Source organism: Myxocyprinus asiaticus, chromosome 40, assembly GCF_019703515.2.
Source record: "Myxocyprinus asiaticus isolate MX2 ecotype Aquarium Trade chromosome 40, UBuf_Myxa_2, whole genome shotgun sequence".
Classification (NCBI taxonomy): Eukaryota; Metazoa; Chordata; class Actinopteri; order Cypriniformes; family Catostomidae; genus Myxocyprinus; species Myxocyprinus asiaticus.
This window is the reverse complement of record NC_059383.1, coordinates 14,446,572-14,473,940: the sequence shown is the minus strand read 5'-3', so window position 1 is coordinate 14,473,940 and position 27,369 is coordinate 14,446,572. Positions and strand designations below refer to the sequence as shown.

The 27,369-nt window shown below is 39.5% G+C and overlaps 1 protein-coding gene across 1 annotated transcript in view; it reads right to left on the bottom strand.

The window, feature by feature from the left end:
* Positions 1–863: 863 nt before the first annotated feature.
* LOC127430515 (uncharacterized PE-PGRS family protein PE_PGRS54-like) overlaps positions 864–27,369 on the bottom strand; it is a 36,747-nt gene continuing 10,241 nt past the window's right edge. Inside the window, exons 27-56 of the mRNA XM_051680345.1 lie at positions 26,965–27,177; positions 26,791–26,823; positions 26,440–26,661; positions 25,259–25,288; positions 24,923–25,120; positions 24,782–24,814; positions 24,566–24,688; positions 24,393–24,470; positions 22,345–22,428; positions 22,205–22,237; positions 22,047–22,124; positions 21,821–21,925; positions 21,665–21,718; positions 19,092–19,115; positions 17,512–17,568; positions 17,298–17,381; positions 9,130–9,516; positions 8,889–9,005; positions 8,432–8,482; positions 8,312–8,359; positions 8,087–8,218; positions 7,694–7,822; positions 4,860–4,916; positions 4,449–4,556; positions 4,264–4,299; positions 4,077–4,118; positions 3,904–3,969; positions 3,608–3,664; positions 3,358–3,414; positions 864–1,819 (exon numbers count right to left, since the gene is read on the bottom strand). Of these exons, the coding sequence (XP_051536305.1) occupies positions 1,773–1,819; positions 3,358–3,414; positions 3,608–3,664; positions 3,904–3,969; positions 4,077–4,118; positions 4,264–4,299; positions 4,449–4,556; positions 4,860–4,916; positions 7,694–7,822; positions 8,087–8,218; positions 8,312–8,359; positions 8,432–8,482; positions 8,889–9,005; positions 9,130–9,516; positions 17,298–17,381; positions 17,512–17,568; positions 19,092–19,115; positions 21,665–21,718; positions 21,821–21,925; positions 22,047–22,124; positions 22,205–22,237; positions 22,345–22,428; positions 24,393–24,470; positions 24,566–24,688; positions 24,782–24,814; positions 24,923–25,120; positions 25,259–25,288; positions 26,440–26,661; positions 26,791–26,823; positions 26,965–27,177 (2,783 nt within the window). The 3' untranslated portion in view covers positions 864–1,772. The remainder of the gene's footprint in view (positions 1,820–3,357; positions 3,415–3,607; positions 3,665–3,903; positions 3,970–4,076; positions 4,119–4,263; positions 4,300–4,448; positions 4,557–4,859; positions 4,917–7,693; positions 7,823–8,086; positions 8,219–8,311; positions 8,360–8,431; positions 8,483–8,888; positions 9,006–9,129; positions 9,517–17,297; positions 17,382–17,511; positions 17,569–19,091; positions 19,116–21,664; positions 21,719–21,820; positions 21,926–22,046; positions 22,125–22,204; positions 22,238–22,344; positions 22,429–24,392; positions 24,471–24,565; positions 24,689–24,781; positions 24,815–24,922; positions 25,121–25,258; positions 25,289–26,439; positions 26,662–26,790; positions 26,824–26,964; positions 27,178–27,369) is intronic.

Below are 27,369 nucleotides of genomic sequence, written 5' to 3'. Positions count from 1 at the left end.
TGTATGATGGATAAAGGGTAAAATTGAAGGTCATAAAAAAACGTGAACTGGAGGAAAATTCACAAAATTCAAAGTAACAAGTGCACAAAAGTGAAGTGCAAGGTAAACAATGTGAAAAGATTCGCTCGATGCATTGCCATTATCAAACGTTCAGGTCACATATGAAATCATAGTTATAGCACTTATACAACCACAGATACACTATTCACAACAAACATTGCTTACAAACACCAAAACTAGTTACTATAGGTTAAATGCATCCTTACAAAACAACATTAAAGGGATAGTTAACCCAAAAATGAAAAATTACTCATCATTTACTTACCCTCATGGCATCCCAGATGTGTATGACTTAATTCTGCTGAACACAAATTAAGATTTTTTTTAGAAGAATATCTCAGCTCTGTTGGTCCATACAATGCAAGTAAATGGTGAACAAAACTTTGAAGCTTCAAAAAGGTCATAAAGCCAGAAAAGTAATCCATAAGACTCAAGTTAATCCATGTCTTCAGAAGCTATATGATAGGTGTGGGTGAGAAATAGTTCAATATTTAAGTCTTTTTTTACTATTAATCTTCACTTTCTCTTTTCATTCTTCGTGCATATCACCACTAACTGGTCAGGTTGGTCATAGGTGGAGATTTATAATAAAAAAGGACTGAAATATTGATCTGTTTCTCAAACACACCCATCATATTGCTTCTGAAGACACGGATTAAACCACTGGAGTCATATAAATTACTTTTAAGCTGCCTTTATGTGCTTTTTGTTTCTTCAAATTTTTGGTCACCATTCACTTGCATTGTATGGCCCTACAGAGCTGAAATATTCTTCTAAAAATCTTCATTCGTGTTCTGCAGAAGACAGAAAGTCATACACATCTGGGATGGCATGAGGGTGATTAAATGATGAGAGAATTTTCATTTTTGTGTGAACTATCCCTTTAACATAATTTAAAACATTAAACAAACAAGGTTTTACTAGGGTCAGAATAAAAGAAACTGCTTCAAGTTCCTGAGGTATCTTTGAAGACAGCTTGTAATCCTCAGTACTTATAAACTGTCTCAGCCGGTACTGTCAAATGCAGCAGTTACAAAAAGACAACGATTTTGCATCCCATTTCTTTGTATGACTTATTTCACCGTATGAAGCTCTTGAAAAAAAAAAAAACTATAAAATTAAATGAGTCATGCACTCATACGCAAACAGTTGTAAAGAGAGGAGGCCTCTTTTACTTTATAATAGCAGAGAGAAGTGCATAGTGTTTGAAAAGGTGGCTAAAACATATACAGTACAGTAGCTTAATGACACTGCTTCCTCCACTGACACAGTTCATCCTGAAATAGCAGCGACACGTCCCAAGATGACATATGTCTGAATATACAGCTACTGAAATGAGTGTGAGCAACTCACCCAACCATAATGTTATGCAAAGCTGGGTTTAATATGTGTTAGAATGTAACATTAACTGATTTGGGAAAACTTGATTAAACATTATCATTTGTAAAGGAAATTTATAGTGACATGGTTAATAAGTAAAGGGACCGTAGGCAGTGCAAAGAGTGCCCTGTGAGGTTCACATCACACCTGTTCAGGTCACACATAATCATATAGGTAAAAAATACTTAATGTTGCAAATCTCTCTCACATATTATACGAGGCACTTTTTTAATCAACTGTAAAAAAAAAAAAAAAAAAAAAAAAAAAAAAGTGCATTTGAGATCAGGCAGTAGCACCACTTGTTTATGAGGTCACATCTTTCCGCTGGAATCTCACTTCCTTCTCCTTCCGCAGTATTTGCCTTGACATCCTGCGCCCCCTACAGGAAAAAACACAGCTAAGTCACCATCACCACTACTAAAAAAAATTTGTTCAAAACAATTTAAAGGATTAGTTCATCCAAAAATGAAAATTCTTTCATCATTTACTCACTCTCACACCATCCCAGATGTAAATGACTTTCTTTCTTCTGCTGAACACAAACAAAGATTTTTAGAAGAATATTTCAGATCTGTAGGTCCATACAATGCAAGTGAAATGGAACCAAAACTTTGAAGCTCCAAAAAGCATATAAAGGCAGCATCCCAACCCTGGTGCAAATAATGGTAGATACTACTTGCACCCATATTTAAATATGAACATACAGTATGGACATCACTGCAGTGTGTAAATTGTGTTTATTTAGAAACCCGACAGATACACGACATTAACCTCTACCCCTAAACCTAACCTTAACTTTACCTTAGAAAAAATAACCTTGGTTTTACTACAGAACCATGGTTTCATGCGGGAACAAGTGCGATCGACAGAACCCGCCTCCGGATCAAACCCTTCTCTGCACTCTCCGACCTTCACAGTGGCCAAATCACTGTGATGAAATCAACAATTATATTCATTTTTATCTATTATTTTAATTAGTATTAAAGGAAATATTAAGAGTGGAAACAGGAAATCAGATGGGGAAAAGAGTGAGACAGAACACGGATTCGAACCACGGTCACTCGGACAAAAGAGCTTATTCACACACTGACTTTACACCCCATACCGCTGCAGCGACATCTATTGATTAGTTTGTCGTATATTTCTGTGGTTCCACCATACTATTGGGGTGCAAATAGCTGCACTGTGTGGCAGATGCTATTTACACTGGGGTGAAAATAGACACTGTAAAAATAATTCATACGACTCTAGTGGTTTAATCCATGTCTTCAGAAGCGATATGATAGATGTGGATGAGAAACAGATTATATTTAAGTCCTTTTTTTACTACAAATGTCCACTTTCACCTTCACTTTCACATTCTTCTTTTGTTTTTGGTGATTCACATTCTTCGTGCATATCACCACCTACTGGGCAGGGAGGAGAATTTATTGTAAAAAAGGACTTAAATATTGATCTGTTTTTCACCCACACCTATAATATCGCTTCTGAAGACATGGATTTAACCTCTGGAGTCTTATGGATTACTTTTATGCTGCTTTTATGTGCTTTTTGGAGCTTCGCAGGTCTGGTCACCATTCACATGCATTGTATGGACCTACAGAGCTGAGATATTCCTCTAAAAATCTCTATTTGTGTTCAGTAGAAGAAAGAAAGTCATACACATCTGGAATGACATGAGGGTGAGGGTGAACTATTCCTTTAAGCTCTATCTGAAGTTTACATTAATGCATTTACAATGGAAGTCTATGGGGGAAAGCATTTCTGAGAGTGTAAAAGATGAAAATGCTCTAATGCAATAGTAAACTACAGGTTGTGTATTGAAATTGACTCAAAAGTCAATGTTTTAACATAAGTTTTTGCTGCTAAGTGTTGGAAAAATTATGGGATTTGAGAGAAGTGCATTTATATCTGTACCTCTGTAGCCTCCTGCACCTAGAAAGCCTTGAAGAGCTGCATATTTGGCTGCTTTTGCTGTTCAAAACAAAACAAAACCATAGAAGACTAATTTAAATGCAATAAATACATATAGGCATAAAAACCATAAGGATGTGGATAATAGATCGCTTTATCCCAATCTGTAAGTCTTTCTTTTGACTGTCTGATGTAGTAGTGTAAATATTAATGAACAATGTGTTTGCCGTGCTGTAATAGTGGCATTTCTTACATTGTTGAGGTGTAAGTGGTGCGGTTCCAGGTCCCCCCGCACCAGTACCTCCATAGCCTACAATATAATGTGAAAAGGACTTATTAATAATTCTAAACCAACTACAGCAATTGATTAATTAAATTCAAAAATTGATACCCTAAACTAATATTCGTCCTTTGTTTTGAATTATAAGGAACAAGAGTGTTGTTGGGTTCGTCCTACGAAATTTTTTGTTAAGACATAATATTTCGCAATAGAACACTTGAATGAAAAATGTGATGAAAGTTTTGAGGATCAGGTTTTGTCTTCATTACCTGGATATGCTTGTTGATATCCACCGCCAGGACCAACACCAGTTCCATATCCTGGCACTACACCACCTGCAAGATAAACAGATGCAACTGACATCTGCTCTTTCAAAACCTCTTTAAATATGCAATCAACAGAAGGCGTAAAAGGACAATATAGGAATGATGTATTGGCTCACCTGGCTGATAACCTTGACCACTCAATGCACCTGTGCCAAAACCTTTAAAAGAGGACATGGATCAAATAAAAAAGGAAATGAGTATAATCTATCCATCAAGCAACCTAACAAATAAGGAGGGATATTACAGCCTTTATATACTCATTCAGTCAATGAGACAGATTGTCAGAATCACTGATGAATATACCTGGTTTAGTTCCTGCTCCTCCTGGGTACCTGAGAACTGAGAACAGCCAAAATATTTCAAAATAAAGACATTTAGATTTAAAAATTTCATTTTATTTTCACATAGTGTGAAATACAATTCAGTTTAAGTGACAATGCTAAATGCAAAAGGTAATAATCCATCCTTAATACTAAACAATAGTTTACCTCCACCTGTTCCTACTGGGCGTCCAGGACCTCCTCCTAGACTTCCTGGACCCCCACCGACTCCTCCAAGACCTCCCACACTTCCAGCTCCACCTACACCGCCATACCCTGTGATACAAGCAATGTGTAAAATACATTAGTGTCATCTTCTCCATCTTCATCTCAGTAAAGTAGCATTCCACAATGTTTAATTTTTTGAAAACATTCCATCAAATTCAGAACTTACACTGTATCTGTGCCATTTACCAAGACAAATGGATGATTTTTTTTTTCATAGTAAATATGTTTACGAAGTAAACGTCATTATGTTTGGATGACATATTGCTATTCCTCATTTGTAAGTCGCTTGGGATAAAAGCATTTTCTAAATGACTAAATGTAAATGTAAATGTTGATGTATATATACAGAACCGGATTTTCCAGGCTTCCAAGCTCCAGCTCCCAGACCTGCACCTGGATATCTGGGACCTGAGCAACAAAAACATTAATATCAGTTACTTATGGCCTACCCTAAATATATATTTAGTTCATTTTATGTGAAGATGGATATGCAAAATAATTTAATGTATTTTGGCATTACTTCCTTGTCATTTATAATTACCAATCTAAGCTGCGCTTTATATTTTCTTCAGTTTTACCTTGTTGTGTTGCGTAAATCAGAAGAGGGGACACTGGCTCATTTATTTTTGTTCTGCCCCAAACTATATAATTTGTGGTCTGAGGTGTTTCTTTTCTATTCTAGAGTGCTAAATGTTGATTTGCGCCCTGATCCCATTATTGGTATCCTGGGATGCTGCTGACCAAAACTAGGGTCCTACAGTCATTATCAAGTCGAGACAATTAAATACGAAATGACATTAGCAAAAAAAAATAATAAATAAATAAATAAAAAATTAAATATTCTAAAGGTCTGGAAATAAAGAGACCATTCCAAAATTTTAGACCTGGCTGCTGGAATTTAGTAGTGTATTTTATATGGAGAAATATAGATATGAAATGTTTGAAGAAATGTTTTTTAAGGTTTGGGTACCCCTTTCTGATTTATTTAGGTGGCCAGCGGTAGTTGACTTAAGTATACTAATAGGACGTAAATAAATAACCCTCTTGCTTTTTGTATGAAGTCCTGTTTGTGGTTTTAATTTTTATTTTTTTCCTCTGGCACAGTAGGGAGGAGGGTCTTGTCACGTATTCCCTGTGTTTTTGCTTAGACATTTATTTTGAAATTCTTGTTTAGTTCCCCGTTCCTGTTTCCTGTTAATTTTGTAGTCCTTTGTAGTTTCTTTTCATGATTGGTTTTCCCCTGATTGTTTTCCCCAGGTGTTCCTTGTTTCCTTGTTTGCCCATTTGTATTTAAGCCCTTGTTTCCCTTGTCATGTTCTGTGCCTGGTTCCCTGTGTTTTGTTTTATTTTATTCTGAGTTACTTTGTTTATCATTTGTTTAATTAAAAGCTGCATTTAGATCCTTATTCCTCGTCTGCCTCGTCACAGAAAGACTGACCAAGGAATGGATCTAGCAGCTGTCAGAATTCTACTCCTTCAACAAGGGGACCGTCCAGTTGAGGATCACATCAGTGAGTTTTTAGATCTGGCAAATGAAGTGCACTATCTAGACCGCTCTCTGGTGGTTTTCTTCCGGGCCAGTCTGAATAGTGCACTGAGGGAACTGATGCCTCCGGCTGATCCTCGCTGGACGCTCGGTGAATATGTGGAGAAGGCTCTGAAACTTTGCGGTCCCCATTATACAGTGGATTATGGCAGGAACCCCGGGCCAAAACCTTCATCTTCGGCTCCCTGTCTCGAAGCCCTCCACGGCCCCTGTCTCCAAGTTGTATGATCTGCCACTAATGTCGGTGCGTAGGTCCATGAAGATCCTACCTCAAAAACTGTCTGCACCCACGCCTGCCACAGCCAATGAGCCAGTGCCAATGAGCCAGCGCCCACACCTGCCACGGCCAACGAGCCAGCGCCCATGCCTGTGACCTCGTCCACTCCCGTGACTACGCTCCCAGCTGTCCGGAAAAGGAGACGGAAAAGGACACCTTCTCCCCAGTCGCTGCCAGTGCTCACGACCACGGGGGTCGTTCCCCAGTCGCTGCCAGTGCTCACGACCACGGAGGTCGTTCCACAGTGCTCACGACCACAGAGGTCGTTCCCCAGTCCCTCGAGCCTCCCACGGCTCCGCCCGCTCCCCCAGAGACTATTCCACCTGCGGCTCCGCCCGCTCCCCCAGAGACTATTCCTCCTGCGGCTCCTCCCGCTCCCCCAGAGACTCCTCCTACAGCGGCTCCGCCTCCTGACCCTGTCTCGGCCCTACGGCCACCTCCCAGGCCTCCTGACCCTGTCTCGGCCCTGCGGCCACCTCCCAGGATTCCTGACCCAGTCCCCACCTTGAGGTCATCTCCTTGGTCTCCTGGCCGTCCGCCTGATCTGCTCTGATCTCCTGGCCATCCGCCTGATCTGCTCTGGTCTACTTGGTCCTCCGAGCCTGCAGCGTCGCCCTGGCTCTCCATCTCTCCGTCTCCACCTTGGTTCCAAGCCTCCCTGACTTTGCCTTGTTCCTCTGCTCCCCTTGCCCCTTGTGCCCCCCTGAACTAGCTGTTTTTCCCCCACACCCCATGGACAATTTGGTTTTTTGTTTTGTTTTTGGAGCATCTGGAATCCGTTCCTTAAAAGGGGGGCTCTGTCACGTATTCCCTGTGTTTTTGCTTAGAATTTTATTTTGAGATTCTTGTTTAGTTCCTGTTTTCTGTTAATTTTGTAGTCCTTTTTGTAGTTTCTTTTCATGATTGGTTTTCCCCTGATTGTTTTTCCCAGGTGTTTCTCATTTCCTTATTTGCCCATTTGTATTTAAGCCCTTGTTTCCCCTGGTTTCTTTGTCAGTCTTCACATGTGTTGTCATGTTCTGTGCCTGGTTCCCTGTGTTTTGTTTAATTTCCTTTTATTCTGAGTTGCCTTGTTTCTTTTGCTTCATTAAGCTGCGTTTACATCCTTATTCCTCGTCTGCCTGGTCACAGGTCTTCTCTTTTTGTTATTATAATAATAACAATTATTATTTATCTTATTGTGGTTGTAAATGTTTATGGTTTTGTTGTGAATATGTAAAAGTGCTTTAAAAGATTGTATATAAAAATACAAATAATAATTACCTATCATCTAACCAAAAAAATTTTTCCAGCATAATTTTATAATAAAATTGCATTGCATTAATGTCAGATTTTTGCTTGATATATATTAAATTGTCATACCTCCACCGAGTCCTCCAGGACCTCCCCCAACACCTCCTGGTCCAAAGCCCAGACCGCCATTAATGGCTCCAGGACCTCCACCAATACCTCCTCTTCCAGCCCCACCTAGTGTTCCAGCTCCTCCATAGCCTGGTACCACAACAAAATTAACCAGAGGTTTATTATTAGTTGTTTCTAGCCTACACAAGTGTTGACTGAATTTACTGTACATACTTTTAGATGGCTTTATTGTGTCAGGGCCATAACTAAGCCCTTAAAACCAAAAATATTTAAATATTAAACATGTAAAAAAACAATAAGTTGTATAAAAGTGTCTATAGTAAAAAAGAAACTGAATTTTATGTTTGAAATTATGAGGGAAATCCAGCATTTGTAAACACTTTAGAAACTTACCACCAAGTCCGGTCCCTCCAAGTCCACCAGCACCACCTGGTCCTCCACCGTATCCACCTGGTCCAGCCCCATAGCCACCAGGTCCTGCTCCATATCTGCCTGGGCCACCAAGCCCACCTGCTGCCCCATAAACTTTCACAGAAGTGATCAAGAAATTATTTTAAAATAATCTTCCTTGCATTTTTATTTTAAGAGTAGTGGATTAGCAATAATACTGTCTGACACCTTTTCCTGGTTTGCTGCCCACTGCAGCCCCACTTGGAAATCTGAGACCTGTAGCACAAAAAAGGTAGATTTTTTTTTTCTGTTTGTTCTTTTAGCAGAAAATAACTGAAGAAAACTTACCAGTCCCTGGCAGGATACCACCAGCTCCTAAACTTCCAACTCCACCATAACCTACAACAGATTTATACATCCTTATCCACTGAGACAAGCTAATTACAGTCTTATTGTAAGTATTAAGCTGTTTGCATTAAGTTTACAATATGTTGACTTTAATATCAATCTGAAGTTATTTTAGTGCACTTTTAAGTAATCTGATCTAATGCATTTAGCAGACTATGTTAAGCAATTTACAGTGCATTTAAGGTATACATTTTATCAGTATATTTAAAGTAGACATTTGATTAGTATACGAGTTCCTTGATAATCAAACCCATGACTTGGGTGTTGCTAGTGCCATGCCCTACCAGTTGAACTACAGAAACTATGTTCAGTTAAGTTTAGTTTTCAAATTTAAATTATGTTTAACTGTATTAAGTTAAACAATAAAATGTCTCGAGCTAATCAATGCTTTAATTACTTTTGCCTGGTTTCTGTGCTCCAACTCCTGCGCCTATACCTCCTGGTAGCAGACCACCACCTCCAGGCAGAAGTCCAGCTCCACCCACTCCTCCTGTTCCACCTGCGCTACCATAAACTTATAATAAACAATTTGATTTTAATATATTACCTACATTCCTCATGTTTACATATATACACAGAGAAAGCTAACAAAGTACATGAGCACATTTTACAGAGTCAGGATTTTCAATGCAAATAACCTTTAGAAGGTTTAACTCCTCCTGGTCCAGCACCAACTCCTCCTGGAACTCCACCTACTCCTCCTGGAACCCCGCCTACTCCTCCTGGAACTCCGCCTACTCCTCCTGGAACTCCGCCTACTCCTCCAGGTACCCCGCCTACTCCTCCTGGAACCCCGCCTACTGCTCCTGGAATCCCGCCTACTCCTCCAGGAACCCCGCCTACTCCTTCTGGAACTCCGCTTACTGCTCCTGGAACCCCACCTACTCCTCCTGGAACCCCGCCTACTCCTGCTGATACACCTGGCCCTCCACCAACCCCACCTGGACCTACACCTACACTTCCAAGTCCTCCTTCAATAGTACCTGGCGTATCTCCACGTCCAGCAATGGCACCACCTCCAATGCCTACAATAAAATATAAATAATTATTAAAAAATAATTATAAAAGCATCCAGGGTTATTAAAATTGTTATTAAACAAAGTTCATCAGCAGCACAGTATCAGCAGCAAAGCACCTGCTTATTTGAATATATTGAGACAGTAATATTAATAGGAAAGGTATTAATTACCTGGGGGGTTTAATGGTTTGGCCCTAGGTAATGTAATACTATCACCAATTCCACCTAAGCAAAACATAGTTATTAAGCATAGTAGATCAGAGGAGCACCTAACTAATTTTTTAAGAATTTCGAATTTATCTCAAATCCTTCTTGCTTTCTGGCTATCCTTGAACAACACCATCTGTAAACACAAGCTGTTAAACACAGACTCTACTTAAAGTTCTTTCTGAATGGGTATGGTATCTGAATTTTATTCTAAAAGACTTTTTTGTTTTAAAAAAATGTATTGTGCACAAAAAATGTCAAGATGTTCTAATCTAGGCCTAATTACTACATCTGCATGTGTGGGACACTCCTGTCCTCTAGAGGGATCTGCAACATCAGGACAGTCTGTCCAAAGAGTCAATTTAAAAAGATTTTAATCACACACACACACACACACATATATACACTATATTGCCAAAAGTATTCGCTCACCCATCCAAATAATTGAATTCAGGTGTTCCAATCACTTCCATGGCCACAGGTGTATAAAATGAAGCACCTAGGCATGCAGACTGCTTCTACAAACATTTGTGAAAGAATGGGCCGCTCTCAGGAGCTCAGTGAATTCCAGCGTGGTACTGTGATAGGATGCCACCTGTTCAACAAGTCCAGTCGTGAAGTTTCCTCGCTACTAAATATTCCACAGTCAACTGTCAGTGATTGGGAATGACAGCAACTCAGCCACGAAGTGGTAGGCCACGTAAAATGACAGAGTGGGGTCAGCGGATGCTGAGGCGCATAGTGCGCAGAGGTTGCCTACTTTCTGCAGAGTCAATCGCTACAGACCTCCAAAGTTCATGTGGCCTTCAGATTAGCTCAAGAACAGTGCGTAGAGAGCTTCATGGAATGGGTTTCCATGGCCGAGCAGCTGCATCCAAGCCATACATCACCAAGTGCAATGCAAAGCGTCGGATGCAGTGGTGTAAAGCACGCCGCCACTGGACTCTAGAGCAGTGGAGACGTGTTCTCTGGAGTGATGAATCACGCTTCTCCATCTGGCAATCTGATGGACGAGTCTGGGTTTGGTGGTTGCCAGGAGAACGGTACTTGTCTGACTGCATTGTGCCAACTGTGAAGTTTGGTGGAGGGGGGATTATGGTGTGGGGTTGTTTTTCAGGAGCTGGGCTTGGCCCCTTAGTTCCAGTAAAAGGAACTCTGAATGCTTCAGCATACCAAGAGATTTTGGACAATTCCATGCTCCCAACTTTGTGGGAACAGTTTGGGGATGGCCCCTTCCTGTTCCAACATGACTGTGCACCAGTGCACAAAGCAAGGTCCATAAAGACATGGATGAGCGAGTTTGATGTGGAAGAACTTGACTGGCCTGCACAGAGTCCTGACCTCAACCCGATAGAGCACCTTTGGGATGAATTAGAGCGAAGACTGCGAGCCAGGCCTTCTCGTCCAACATCAGTGTCTGACCTCACAAATGCGCTTCTGGAAGAATGGTCAAAAATTCCCATAAACACACTCCTAAACCTTGTGGAAAGCCTTCCCAGAAGAGCTGAAGCTGTTATAGCTGCAAAGGGTGGGCCGATGTCATATTAAACCCTATGGATTAAGAATGGGATGTCACTTAAGTTCATATGCGTCTAAAGGCAGATGAGCGAATACTTTTGGCAATATAGTGTATATATATATATATATATATATATATATATATATATATATATATATATATATATATATATGCAGTGGCAAATTCTCAGAGCCAGCAAAGCCTTCTCTGCTGGCCTAACATGCCAAATAAATAAATATTTTTCATCCTTTCATTCTCAGTCACCTTTTTTGCCTATGCATTTTTAATCGCTTTCCACTCTTAATTAATCTACAAACAAATAGAGAAAAACTAATAGTTTATCCAGTCAGAATTTATTCCTTGATGCTTACAAGCGAAGCGTGTTAACTGTTTCACAAATCACATGCCTGAAGCAGCAGGTGAGTCTGAGCTCCACCCCCTCAGGCCTTCAGAATTTCACCAGAATCCCTCAAATGAATGAGCGACTAAAGTCAGATTATCAGATTCATCAGCCAATCAGATTGATTTATTTGTGCTTGGCGGGTGTGATCTTTAGGATATGTCCCGGTCGAGGCCTTCTAGCTGGTCTTGAGTGACGTAATTTGAAAGCGAAGAGCACGGGATCTTGCTGAGGAGTCGACTATCATTACTGCCGCTATCGCCGTTGAGAAAGAGATCCTTATGGATTTAAAAACCTGAGATGTTCTGCATGACCGTGTGATTGCTTAATTTATTAAACAGGAAAGGAGGACTGATTTTCACTTCAAGTAAATTGGTAAGTGCTTTTTGCATTGTTATAGCAACATCAGGAGTTTTCTAAATTTAAATTAGGCTGCTTGAGCATTCAGTGTCGGATTAAGTTTTGAAAAATAGTGCTGCGTTCCATTCAACTCTGAAAGTCAGATTTTACAACTTCCTACTAGGAGAAGTGCAATAGAATGCATCTTGAAGTAAGAATTACAACTTGTAGGCTCGTGCAGAAATTCCCAACTCCGATTTCACCGAGATGCATGATGTCACACAAACCTGTCGACACTCAGGGAGATATACAAAGTAAGTGATAAACATTTACTTTATTAAGTAATATCAATATATGAGTTCGTTTCCACATTACATGATATTAAATCTTGTTTAACAAACGCCTGCAGAAACAGGTGTATAAAACTTTATAATCTCTTTTGATAATCGTACACCTGAAGCACAAATGCTAGCGTTGCAGCATTGTTTATCAGTTGGGTTGCTAGGAGACATCTCTAATGAGAGTCAAACCCCTGCTAAGCTAACAGGAGCGTTGCAGTTCCGAATATAGGGGAATTGAATGCATTTATGGTCGGAGATATCAAGTAGGAATATCCCTCATCCAACGTGGACGTGTTTTTAAAATGTCAGTTGGTATTATTAGTTAGCTGCGACATAATGTATGATGCCCAAAGGCATAGGGTGTCTTATTCATTGTGAAACTGTGTTTTCTTAATGGCATGAATCAGACTGAAGGCCTATACTTTTAATGCACAGCCCGCCACTGTATATATGTATACAGAACTGGATTGCTCATGACGTCATATCAGTGAAGCCACTGCGCCGCCATATTGCTATGCCCAAACAATCCAGTGTCCCTATTGACTTAATAGGAAATCATCTCATTTCAGCGAGTAAGTTATGTATATCTGTATCAAACAGTATCCACCTCTAACAAACTTCAACAGCGAACAGATCAGCTGAATGTAAACAAGTTCACTGAAACTGAGGTAAGATACAAACAGACATTTTCAGACTTATTTATTGTGAACATCGAAGTGTTTGTTCAGAGTTACTTTTGTATTTTACTGTTTTATGTTTTCATCAAAAAGTGCTTTGTACTCGCAGTCACTTCAATCCCTCTATCACACGTGCAGCGGGCACTGAGTTTGTGGAAAGCACGCAAAGCAAAGCTGGTTAAAATTAACCAGGAGGACAATGAATTAAACTGACTACAGAGAGCACTTCAGTGTGAAAACAAGCAAATCCTTTGCATTTAGGGCGATTTAGAAATCCCGGTCTGACGTTTTTAAAGTCCCATTCAGGGCTAGGACGTGTTGTCACCCTAAACAAGCCGATATTACAGCTGATCCTCCTTACATTACAACTTGTGGACAGTATTCCCGCTTCCTTTGGTGATCATTGTGCTGCACTGATAGGCTGAACACCGGGGCAGGTGAATGCTCTGACACAATGATTCGGATATATCTTCTCCCTCATAACAAATATTATCCATAACAAGCAAATCAAACATTAAATATGATTGTCACTAGAGGGTGAAATGCGACTGTTGTATCCGCATTTCAGAGATGGTGAAACAGGGGTGTTTTCGCCTGTCAGTCATTGATGCTCTATGACAGTTTGGGCATACTAAGGGTACGTTTACACGACAACGATGTACTCGATCGAAAAATCCGTGTCCTGTAACTCTGGCCATATTGATGAACTCGGAGTTAAAATTGATTTGGTTTCTGACAAGGCTGACTGTGCCATCACCAATTCTAACAAGATGAAGGATCAAATTTTATCCTTAATGACTCCGGGAAAAATTGGATGAACTAGAGACATACAAGAGACGTTGGAATCTACGGATTGCTGGTATCCCAGAAGTGGAGGGTGAAAATGTAAAAATGGCCGTTGTGGAAATATTGGCTCGTGTTTCACCTGGCCTCGCTAATGTTCTCCAAACCTCGACTGACGTCACCCATAGGCTTGGAAAGAAAGGGTTCGCTCAACCTCGTCGAGTTATTGTACAGTTCATCTCCTGCATGCACCGTGACCGCATCTGGACAGATGCAAAGCACTCGGAAATTCTCAAGCAAAAGAACATTAGGATAACTGAGGACTTGACACAGCGGGCAAGGGACGCTCAAAACAAGTTATGGCCACTTGTAAGTCAAGCCAGACTTGAAGGCAAATGTGCAGGGTTTCAGGGTTCAACTACCATCATCGATGGGAAAAAGATCACAGTGGACAGCATTTAAGTAACTCTTAAATGACATAGAGCCTCATTGTGTGGGGTTTACCATCCTCACAAGAGACATTTATTTTTAAGGGTTCTACTTAACTTTAAATGCTAAACTTTAGGTTTGGATTTGCTGAGGATGAAGGGACAAGTGTTGAACTTAGCTCTTTTTTTTTATTTTATTAAACCATATAGATCGAAGTTTTAGTTTGCTTAGAAAAGGTAGGCTAAATACGTTCATACGTTCTTGTTATTGTCTGTTCTTTCCATGTCAATGAAGCTGACATGTTTTTCACTTAATGTTAGGGGAATTCGAGAGATAACTAAACGCAAAGCTTTATTTTGATTTTGTAAGTTGAAACGTAAAGATGTCTATTTTTTGCAAGAAACGCACTCAAGCTCTAAAGATGAAACTTTCTGGTCGAATCAATGGGGAGGCAAAGTTCTTTATTGTCATGGTACTAATTATTCTGCGGGGATTATGATTTTATTTAACCACCACGTTAGCATTACTGTACTTGAGTCACATTATTCTAATGAGGGTAGATGGTTAATCACTGTTATCCAGCTGGGGGAAAACATTTTTATTTTGTCCAACATCTATGGCTTTAAAAGTTCCAATCTTAATATTCACTTCTTTATGGATTTAACTTCCAAAATAGCAGCTTTAAAACTCAAGTATTCAGCTGCTTCAATAATTTGGGGACTGGTATATCCAGTATGGACCTACAGAGCTGAAATAATCTTCTAAAAATCTTAATTTGTGTTCAGCAGATAAAAAAAAGCCATACATATCTGGAATGACATGAGGGTAAGTAAATGATGAGAGAATTTAAATTTTTGCGTGAACTATCCAGCCCTCTACATAGCGACTAAATCACTCGCATATGCTACCAAATTTCGTGCTATGCGACTAACATAGCTGCGGAAAGTAAGGGTGCTGGGGGTGCTGCAGCAGTTAAAGTTTTTCCTGGACCATTTTCACAACATTCTCAGTTTTACAGTATGGCTTCAGAGCATTAATGCGCCAGATGGATGTCTGTTAGATGGTAAAAGTGTTGCAAGTCGAGAGCTTGTAGATTTGAATTTGAGAATGTGTAAAATAAATTATACAAAAAATTATACAAGTAAACGTTTCCTTTTGCTTCGTTCTGCATATTTTGTATCCAAAGATGAGACCCAGGCACCCCATTTTCATTTCATGTCTCTTTTTAAATCCTTTGTTATTTTCAGTCATTTTGGTGATCAAAAAGATAAAAAGAAACATTATTTATAATCATACATTGCACGGATGAGAGAAAAACCACCATGCAACTTCTCTCGTTAATGTGTGCTGCGCTGAACTGAACCGTAAACACTTCTCTTAAAGAGACTGTACCAATTTTGCGCTTGTTATACATATCAATGTTAACTGAACGTAAATTGCACAAGTGCATACAAACAAATATCTTACAAAATGTAGTAAGTGTAATAAATGTGTAAAATGCTATGCAAGGGTTTGGTAAAAAAAATAAAAATAATTATATATATATATATATATATATATATATATATATATATATATATATTTTTTTTTTTTTTTTTTTTGCATAGTATTTTTGATACAGTAGCACTTCAATTATTATTTTTATATTATAATTATTAATTCTATGTTCAATAGGTTCCAACATTGTGAATATTTTGTTAAAATATTGTATGAAATTACAAACAGTGACAACAGCTTTTATCATAATTTAAAATGCAATTTCATGACATATAAATTGATAGAATGTGAAATTTGTACATGTGTACACAAGCTAAGCTGATTAAAAGGATCAAAAGCGAAATAAAATGAACAATCTTGCATACTATATTACGTGAAATCATATATATGAAAACTAATATATATATATATATATATATATATATATATGATGTCCCCTTCTCGGTTTTCTTGTTATCTTTTTTAGTTTGTAGTTGCATTACACTAACATGTTGTCAAAAGTCTGGTGAGTAAAAACAAAAATGTACTAGCCAATGGCGATTCTTTCTCCAGCGTGTCCGTAGAGGGTTGCTATCCCTTTAATTTTGTATTGCAGCTTGTGTTACAGACCCATTTCTCATTTATGGCAAAACGTCCAAAACCATTGATAGAACACTAGACATTCTGATGCCCTTCATTACTCTAGTATTCATACTTTTATGTTATATGTTTTATTATACTTTTTTATTACAAAAATGTCATCATCTATAAATAGTTTTAAACAAAGACTGAGGGCGATCCTGATGAATTACTCTACTCTGTTAACATAATTGAATTTCTCTTGTTTAGTTTATGTTGTTTTTCTGTATATTTCATGTCTTTTTTCTTCTTTAGACTGGTCTAACGTGCAGTACATGTATGTTATTAATGAGAAATATTCATATAAGCTCAACTATTTGATTGTGCTAAACAAACAAACAAGTAAACAAGCAACTCATCAATGGGTAGTATAGCACAAATAAAAATCAGTACAGACCTGGAGCAGATCCAGACACATAACTTTAGCTTTTTAAACCAGTTGTCCCATAAAGACACATTTGTGAGCATACAAGAGACTCTCACTGTAGGTGGTGTAAGTACATTCATAGACAGTGGACAGTGTAAAACAGAAAGTGTGAGTATGAAAGATGGATGTGAAGCAGCACCTGGCACCTTAGCTCCTTCAAGCACCTTTAAATCTCCTCCCTAACAGGTTCAGTTGTAAAGACAATGAAAGCATGATGTTATGGTGCAAGATAAGCAATGCTAGAAAGGAGAAACTATGGCCTAATCAAACTAAAATATATATGATACCTCAGCAGTGTGACCAGCCAGTTACTCAGTGAATAGTTGGCCAGTGATTGTGTCTGAACAACCATAATCAAGCTAGTAAAATTTTAATACCTGTATTGCATATTTGATATATGACAAAGGATGCAATGTTTTATTCTATGCAAAATAAAAGTGAGTAGACAGAACAGAAAAGAAAAGAAATACAGCGACCAAAAGTCAATTACTTAATGCAAAGGATCAGCATAATGCCTATGAGCGCACAGAAGAGCATACTGTTAAGTGTACCTGGTTTTGCTCCAGCTAAGATTGGTATTCCGGTCCCAGTAACTCCATGAAGTCTGTCAACATCAATGGGCCCAACAGTAACACCTTCAATAACAAAGAGTAAGGCAAATAATAAGAAACATAAAATATACAAAAATAGTAAATACCACTCAGTTCCCACAACTTAAAAAGTGAAATACCCCATTGTTCATTAAAAAACTTGACTTTGTCATACCTTCACTCGGGCCACCTCCAGTGGACCCACCTGATCCCTCTATTGGCCCTCCAGATTCTGTTAAGTGAAAATGATCATAAAATAAAACTAATGGCTAAAAGGTGGAAACACCTGCACATTTTTTCTTAAAATGTCAAAATGTCAATTGTTTTATCTCAGATGCAGAAGTTTACTTTGGCTAAAGGACACAACAAAAGTAGACAACCTTACATGACTTGCAAATCTGAAGAACATTTAGAAAAGTAACATAAATGTGAAGGGTCTTGAACAATTACTACACACTGGCAAATGTCGAATTACTGTTCTTGTGAAAGACTCAATCTTAAAGCCCTGGTCCCATTTTACTATTTTTTTATTATTTATTATTATTTTTTATATATTATTTACTATACATTTACTTAGATAATGTGGACAACAAGCTATGACTACTTTATCAGCACATTTCTATAACCTGGAAATTTGTACTAACAATATAGTTAGTTAGATTTTAATGGATTTATTCATGGATTACAGTACTTTACATTACTGTACAAACTTGACTACGTCAGAGAGAGAAAGAGGCACACAGCAGTTTTTGTGTGTGCATTTAAGTTTCAGTTATGCTGAAAGCACTTTTATGTTGTGTTTTGTTGAATTAAAAGTCTTTTGGTTGGATTTCGCCATCTCCCACTTCCTCCTTTGTTGAAGAGCTACGAACACTGTTACACTGGTGCTGAAACCCGGGAAAGAGGAAGGATGAACTGTCATGGAGTCCTCACCACTGCTGTCCTCCTGGAGGCAGAGGAGCCCGCTGCCATCCGTCTGAAGGCGGAGGAGCCCGCTGCCGTCTGCCTGAAGGTGGAGGAGCCCGCTGCCATCCTCCAGGAGGTGGAGGAGCCCGCTGCCTTTCGCCAGGAGGCGGAGGAGCCCGCTGCCATCCGCCTGGAGGCTGAGGAGCACGCTGCCATCCACCTGGAGGCAGTGCAGCTGGTTGAGGACCATGTGACAGCGTGTTCGGGGACGGTGAACCTGAGCGTTCTTTTTTTCCTTCTCTCTCTTGGGCTCTCTTTCTCTCACACCTCTCCCTCCCCTCATCATACTCAGGTTCCCAGGAGTCGGGGAAGACCAGCTGGTGGTGGAACGGCCGAAGGGGCATCTCCTCCCCTCCAGGAAGGAAGGGAGGGAGCAGGTCAGGCCGGTTGGTTCCCCGGCCTGGATTGGGCGTTGGGGGTATTTGACAAGGAGGAGGGTGTGGCCGGGCCGTGAGGGTGCATGCCTGGCCCTGAGTTGCCCCAAGAATTACAAATTGTTTGTGTGTGCGCGTTTATGTTTTGGTTATGCTGAAAAGCACATTTATGTTGTGTTTTGTTGAATTAAAAGTCTTTTGGTTGGATTTCGCCATCTCCCACTTCCTCCTTTGTCGAAGAGCTACGAACCCTGTAACAGGGGGTTACTGAGATAAAGTGAGTATTCGGGTGGTTATGTGATCACAAGCTATCTGCTTCTATGATGCGACCTGCCCCATGTAAAATAAAATAACTTTTATGATTACTAGTGGAGATTGCATCGGAAGAAAAAGGAAAATAACACAATTTTCTTACCACTCTTTGGAGCTTTTATTCCACCTGTGTGTTCAGCAAAATATTGAAATTACAATGGGGAATAAACTAACAGCTCAGCTATTTTTATATTAATTATTATGTGTATATACAGTGGTGGCCAAAAATTTGGAATAATGTACAGATTTTGCTATTATGGAAAGAAATTGATACTTTTATTCACCAAAGTGGCATTCGACTGATCACAATGTATTGTCAAGACATTAATAATGTGAAAAATTACTATTACAATTTGAAAAAAATTACTTCAAAGAGTTCTCATCAAAAAAATCCTCCATGTGCAGCAATGACAGCTTTGCAGATCCTTGGCATTCTAGCTGTCAGTTTGTCCAGATACTCAGGTGACATTTCACCCCACACTTCCTGTAGCACTTGCCATAGATGTGGCTGTCTTGTCGGGCACTTCTCACACACCTTACAGTCTAGCTGATCCCACAAAAGCTCAATGGGGTTAAGATATATAACACTCTTTTCCAATTATCTGTTGCCCAGTGTCTGTGTTTCTTTACCCACTCTAAACTTTTCTTTTTTATTTCTGTTTCAAAAGTGGCTTTTTCTTTGCAATTCTTCCCATAAGGCCTGCACCCCTGAGTCTTCTCTTTACTGTTGTACATGAAACTGGTGTTGAGCAGGTAGAATTCAATGAAGCTGTCAGCTGAGGACATGTGAGGCGTCTATTTCTCAAACTAGAGACTCTGATGTACTTATCCTCTTGTTTAGTTGTACATCTGGCCTTCCACATCTCTTTCTGTCCTGTTAGAGCCAGTTGTCTATTGTCTTTGAAGACTGTAGTGTACACCTTTGTATGAAATCTTCAGTTTTTTTGGCAATTTCAAGCATTGTATAGCCTCCATTCCTCAAAACAATGATTGACTGATGAGTTTCTAGAGAAAGCTGTTTCTTTTTTGCCATTTTTGACCTAATATTGACCTTAAGACATGCCAGTCTATTGCATACTGTGGCAACACAAACACAACGTTAAGCTTCATTGAATGAACCAAATAGCTTTCAACTGTGTTTGATATAATGGCAAGTGATTTTCTAGTACCAAATTAGCAATTTAGCATGATTACTCAAGGATAAGGTATTGGAGTGATGGTTGCTGGAAATGGGGCCTGTCTAGATTTGATCAAAAATGACTTTTTTCAAATAGTGATGGTGCTGTTTTTTACATCAGTAATGTCCTGACTATATTTTGTGATCAGTTGAATGCCACTTTGGTGAACTAAAGTACCAATTTCCTTCCGAAACAGCAAAATCTGTATATTATTCCAAACTTTTGGCCACCAGTGTATATAATACTGTATATTAGATATATATTAGGGGTTGCATCTAATGTAGTCGACTCTGTCAGCCTGAAGTCGGTAAGTACGATGACTCTGAAAATACAGTGGGTGTAGAGCCTGATGGCTCTGCACTGAAAAGGCAAACTGGCTCAAATGTAGGCTGTGATATACTTTTGGACTCACAATAAAAGACACACACAGAATGCACTTCAGAACTGGTGTTAATTTACTGTATCGCTCTACTCAACATCACGACATATCAACCCATCAACAACAATCTTGCACATTCTCTGTATCTGCATTGCACTTGTGCATAGCATTGTATAAACACTAATAATGTTCAACACATTACACATAGTAGCCTACTTTGATAAAGATGACACAAATGCTATGGTAACCTGCAATATATGCAATATTGGCCTTCGAATATAACACAAATATTAGTGTTATGCATAATCATTTAAAAAGGCATCTGCTGGTGCTGTCTAGTTATTTTCAACATGATCAGAACAACTTTGAGGGATGGGACATCTGACCTGAATGCTGTTTGCTCCTTCAAGAACACGATTCGGTTTAAAAAGCACTTAAAGTTAGAGTCTGATGACATGATGGAATGCATCCCCATTGTCAACTTTGTCCAACCTGGTTGCTGTTCAATTTAGAAAAGCACTTCAATTTGGAGTATAATATGAGGGAATGCATCCCTATTGCTTGCACGCTAGATCCCGTGGCCACCCATAACCATCTGAACAAGCTACTGCTAAAAGAGGGGGAACCGCCAACAGCTACAGGTAGTTCAGGATAAGCTAAATATGTTCAGACACTTACAGTATGTTAACTTTTAGCTTTGTTATAGCTCGACATAGGCCTACAGTATCTATTGTGACACATTCTAATTAAAAGGTGCTTACAATGAGATAACGTAATGGTTGATGTTCATCCGTTCCATTCACATACAAATTAAGAATGGTCTGACCATCACTGCTAATTTCCCCTCAGATGTCAAACTACTACACCATTTCCATGGTAACCTATAGGGCCCTAGGCACAGTCTAGCTCAGTGTTTTCCACCCTGGTCCTGGAGTACCCCCAACACTACACGTTTTAGATCTCACTTATCTTACACACCCAATTCAGGTCATGGGGGTTAGGGTGAAATGGCATCACAACTAGTCGAATTCGTCACGACTAATGGGCTCGGATAGTCGACTATTAAAAAAAAAAAACGCAACCCCTAATAAATATATTAGATTAGCCAAAGTAACTAACCTTGATCTTCTCCAGCACCACGAGTTCCACCATCAGTGCTGCCAGTCACTGCATCTGAACAGGTGACAGGTAAGACTGATAGTTACAACACCATTATGGAAAGTAAACTCAAGCATGTTAACAGTTATCAAGAACATTTCAAATAAACTGCATTACCACCATCTATTCCAGGTTTAGAACTTGCTGCACGATCTGCGGTGGCAACTGCACTACCTGGAACTGCGGTTCCTCCAAGCACACCTCCTGTGACACCTGGTACCCCTGGATTTAAAATGTGAATTGGAGACATGGATCATTACATGACACAAACATGTGAGCAAATTCTTATCTTTATCTATGTACTTGTATTTAGTTTAGCCCTATTTCACCAGTAATCACCCACCAGTTCCTGTGGCCCCAATTGCACCTGTTCCTGGTACTGATCCAACTGGCACGCTTCCAGCCCCACCACCTGGCTGTCCTGTTTATGCAGATACATAAGGTTTAATCTTGTCCTGGTTGTGCATGACATTTTAATTAAAGTGTAAAAAGTGGTTTTACCATATTTAGGTGGTTTCTGTGCACCCCAATAACCTTTAGATTGAAGCATAACAAAACAGCAGGTACATCAAGTGATGTTTTGTAAAACAATTTAGTGATAGGTATTGCACAATCTACAAACAAGATTTTTAAATATGTACCTCCATACCCCCCATATCCAGCTAGCGGCACTCCACCTGGAACTCCTCCAAGTCCAGACCCAGTCCCAAGACCTCCTCCAAGCCCTCCAGGCAGAACAGAAACAGATAAAAAAAAAAAAAAATGTTTTTTTTAAGAATATTATCTTGTAGTGAGAATCACACTGGCACCAATTGAAATAAACTGGGCCTCACACAAGACACCAAAGTATGTGGTGATTTTTGATCACATGACAATTAAGGTGTGTATGTGTGTGTGTTTATTAATATCAGATGGCCCCTCCCTCCATCCTTGGGGCACCAGCTAAGGAGTTTCATCTTAACAGTATAAAAATAATCCAAATGGACCATTCAACAAATCAGTAACATTTAAATTGGAGGGAGTTGGTCATCTGATTAATCTGAAGGATTTGTGAGATTCGCCCTAACCCTTTAGAGCCCTTCTCCATCATCAACACAAGGAACACACAGTTGTAATAAAATTTGTTTTATTTACAAAAAGATAAACAGGAATAACTAACAAAAACTACTAAATAGTACCAACATGCTAAAAGATAAAATAAATGAATAGGCAAATAAAAGTGAATAGGATGGAAAGATGCAAGTGGTTGAATTGGATGTAGCTATGGCCAAGTATGACTATTATCTTATGACAGATAAGTTGCTGTTTCTCTATTAATTAATAAGGTGAAAACCTTATTTCTATTTAAACAAATAAAGATAATTTGCTAGAAATTTGATACACAGGTTATGCAATCTAAGGAACATTAGATAATCATAAACTGATACAGTAGTATACACTAATGCCAAGGTCTCTGGAAAGAGGTTTAGTAGTGATATTTACATTCTCTTTGATCAGTCGATGAGTTTGGGGATGGCAACATCTTCCACTGGGGCTCAGGGCCACATTACAGTGGAGAAGGAGCTGGATTCCATTTCAACAGCCTTGGACACGAAGGAGCTGAGGAATGCTAATCTCCTGGAAGCACCGAGAGGGTTTTTGCAATCTGGAACACGCAGATATTCAGCCCTTATGTCGGTGCAAGTTTCTATATCTGGAACACGCAGATGCACGAAACTTGAAGAGAAAGTTTGCTCACCAGTTCTGAGCAAACCATGTATCCTTTCTCTTGGGAGCGTAGACGAAGGACATTGTATCTGTCATTGCCTTTGATGTTGCATATTCTTGTTATTGCCTCCTGGCTCGCCAGCGGAAACCCAGAATGTTGATTATTATTCTGTTATTGCCTCTCTCTCGTGGAGTGACACCAGAACGGAGAAGTGTTATAGAAGTGTATTGTGTTAATGACCCTCTGGACTGGGACTCAGGACAAAGATGTGGCTGTTGTAAGGATGTTTTACACCTTCCTGATGAGGTGGAGATTTCAGTTTGGCACCTTCCTATTTCAGGGTCATGACTGGCTGCTGACATCAAAAGGGGCCCGTACAGTGTGGCTCACCCTCCCTCCCTCCCTCCCTCCCTCATCTTAACAGTTCAATTTGTGTGAACTATTGTGCTAACTGAACAACTGCATTAACAGTTCTGTCAACGAACATGGAGTGAATGTGTGCAGTTGGTGTCCATTTTAGGAGTTAAAGTTTGTTTGTAAAGATTTGTCTTTGTGGCTTCTTTGTTTCAGCTTTTGCCACATGGCAAGTTAATGCTGCTTCGGAGGTCTTGAAGAATTTTTATGGTCCTTACTTAGCTCAACTCTGGTCTTAAGTCAAACCTTAGGATGGTGGGTTTGAGAGGTTCCTAAGAAACCACTCATGGACCAATGAGAAGTCATTTCCAATGTGTTGGAAGAGCTTTCCTGCCTTGTGAGGGGTGTCTGGCAGTTGTCCAAGCAGCTTATCTGATGGCTGTGCTTGGCATTTGTTTGTGTTGCTCCTACCACGATCCAATCAAAATGGAGTCACTCTTCTTTACCTTGACAGTTAGGGAGGGGCTCTGCCATAAACTGAGATTCCTGGATTTTGGTCTGACTGTTCACCCCAATCTTAAAAAAAAAAATGCTGAAAGTTAGATTGCCTAAAATTGGTTCACAAACCTCCAACTCCTGTTCCAGCTCCTGGTACACCTCCTGCTCCTAGAGCTCCACCAGAACCAGGTAAACCACTTGCTACACCTGTCAAAATATGCATGGGTTTAGAAACTGTCCTTTTTTCATAGCAAGGCAAACATTTCATTTTTTTTTGTACACTTTATAATAACTTTCAGCACCTCCTGCAGTCCATGGACCATAACCACCAACTGGCCCTGCTCCTATTCCAAGTCCTGCAATTGGACCTGTTCCTACCCTAGTCTGCAGACCAAGTCCTGGTGCCCCTACACTTACACCGGGACCTACACACAAATTTGAAAAAAAAAAATGAATAACAGCTGATTTAAAATGATAGGAATAACCACAATGGCAAATAACAGTTTACAATGTCCTACCATATTTTAGAGCTTTAGGTCCACCTGGATATACTGCATTCAAAGTGAAATACAACATATAAATTTATATGTGGAAATGAACAGATAATTTAATAAGTGAAAAGCCTAAATTGGAATGGAATGAAATGTTTTTCAGCATGCCTCCAGAGCCATGTCCATATCCTGCACTAGGTACACCTCCTGGTCCATAGCCACCAACAGGTACACCTCCTGGTCCATAACCACTGACTGGTGTCCCTCCACCAGCTCCACCAGCTCCAACACCTGGCAATGTTCCACTACCAAGTGTCCCTCCTAACCCTCCAGGCAATCCTGTTCCACCAACTCCACCAGGAACACCTTTTTAAAACACATAAAAAATAAAAAATAAAAATATAAAAAATTATAGAATATAATTTACTGTATTTTTATTTATTTATTTTTTTACATGGATTCTAAAAATGAATTGAAAACCAAAATTATTTTACTTTCCCATACCATATTTGAGAGCTTTGGCCCCAACGTAGCCTAGAATATAAATAGTCAATATTATTTCAATGATGCTGCAGTGCTTTAAAATTTGCATAATTGTTGATAATTTTAAAACTTTAAACTTTGATAATTGTGACTAGAACAGTGTGAATTGGGTCCAGAAACACAGAAACCGTTCACTTCTGATCAACATGAAGCAACTCTTGTGTGGTTTGGAATTTTCCTTTTAATTGGGACACAAACATTTTAAATATGACCATATACAGGGAAAGTTACGTTTTTTCTCCAGGTAACTACTATATCTTCCTGGGCTTACAGCCCCACTTGTGCTTCTGTGGGAAGTTGGAACCACCACTGACACTTGCTTCACTTTCTACCCTCAGTGACTACTGACTATAACACTCTCCTCATTCCAGAAAGATGCACCACAGCATGGTCCTCCAAATCTTATTTGAGCTGGTATTACTGTATGCTGAATGAAGTGGTAATCTACTTAGAGTACACCTGCTGATACTCGAGAAGGTGCTCAAGGGTGTGTGATGGCTATTTACCATTGACTCAAAGAAATGGCATCTAGGACTAAAGGAGGCATGCTAATTTTGTTTCCAGATAGGCCAAGGTTTGCGTTCCAAGAAATGTTGAAGGAAGCTATCAGGAATTTCTTATGACCCAGCACAAAGAGACAAGTGCATGCATAACTGGTGGTTTATAGCAGATGATACTAGCTAGAGTGTGAGCCTAGGAGCTATTCTAAAATTTCAGCAGGAAAAGTAAACCATCTTCATCACAATCAGTCATAGATTGTTTACAGCAGAAACTCGATATGCAGTTGTGAATGAGAGACCCTAGCTAAAAAGTTGAGTTGTGACAGTTCTTCCATCCATTTAACTTCACCACTGGCTACACTCCTCTACAGTGGATAGCCAGAACAAAGTATAAAAATACACTGGTGACTCTATGGTTCCTCACAACAAACAATTCTGCTTTGTGGAAAATCTTTGCAAAGGAGCACATACAGCAATGTAAAGGGGCTATCAAGTATACCACTAGTGAGGTTGGGTAAGAAGCAACCCTTTTTTAAAAGGTACTAGTCTGCGAAGATGTGCCTTCTGTGCATAACTCGCTTCAGCTTGCCAGCATCTACAAATGTTTAGACTTATGTTAAATTTGTGAAAATACTGATTTACCTCCAGGTCCAAGGCCACCACCAGGCACACCTCCTGGTCCATAGCCCAAACCAGGAATACCCCCTTGTCCAGTTCCAGTTCCTTGTAGATCTCCTGTTCCTGGTCTATAGCCTCCAACTCCAACACCTGCCCCACCTGGTCCCACACCAGCACCCGGTAATCCACCTGGAATACCTCCAGCAAATCCACTGCCTGGGCCTAAACCAGCACCTCCAAGTTGACCTAGAAAAGAAAAAAAAGTATTGCAGATAATAAGTTACAAGAAAGTATTGGATACTGCTGTTAATAACTACTCATCATTCCTTAGCAGTGCAGGATACACAAAGATTAAAAGGCAAAATGTTGTCTTACCATATTTGTGAGCTTTTGCCTCTGCTCCATATCCTGCAAAGCACCAGAGTAATTGTTTTTTAAAGTATTAAAGTAATTTATTGATACATTTATTCTTGATAAATATTTATTGCAAATGACCTCAAAACTAGCAGTACAATTTACATGATACATTATGTCAGTATCAACTCATACCAGTTCCAGAGCCAGGGAGCCATCCAAAACCCCCACCACCAGGGAGACTACCAAATCCACCACCAGGTAGTGCACCAGCTCCTCTAGCAGGTAAGCCACCAATCCTACCTCCAGGTAGTCCACCAGTTCCAACTCCACCACCAGGTAGTCCACCTAGACCACCATCGGCTAAGCCTCCAGTACCTAAAGTCCCACCAGAACTTCCAAGCTGAGCTACAGAGGAAAGACATTAATATTCACTGAAAACTTCCTTTCTGTGAAAGAATCTTAAATTATATATTAAAAAATAAGCACAGAAGACACATTAGGGGTACAGTTATGCCAAATTACAATTATTCTTATTAATTAAAATTATTATTATAATTTTGCTTTGTGTCTATAATAAATTATTTACTGTACAATACA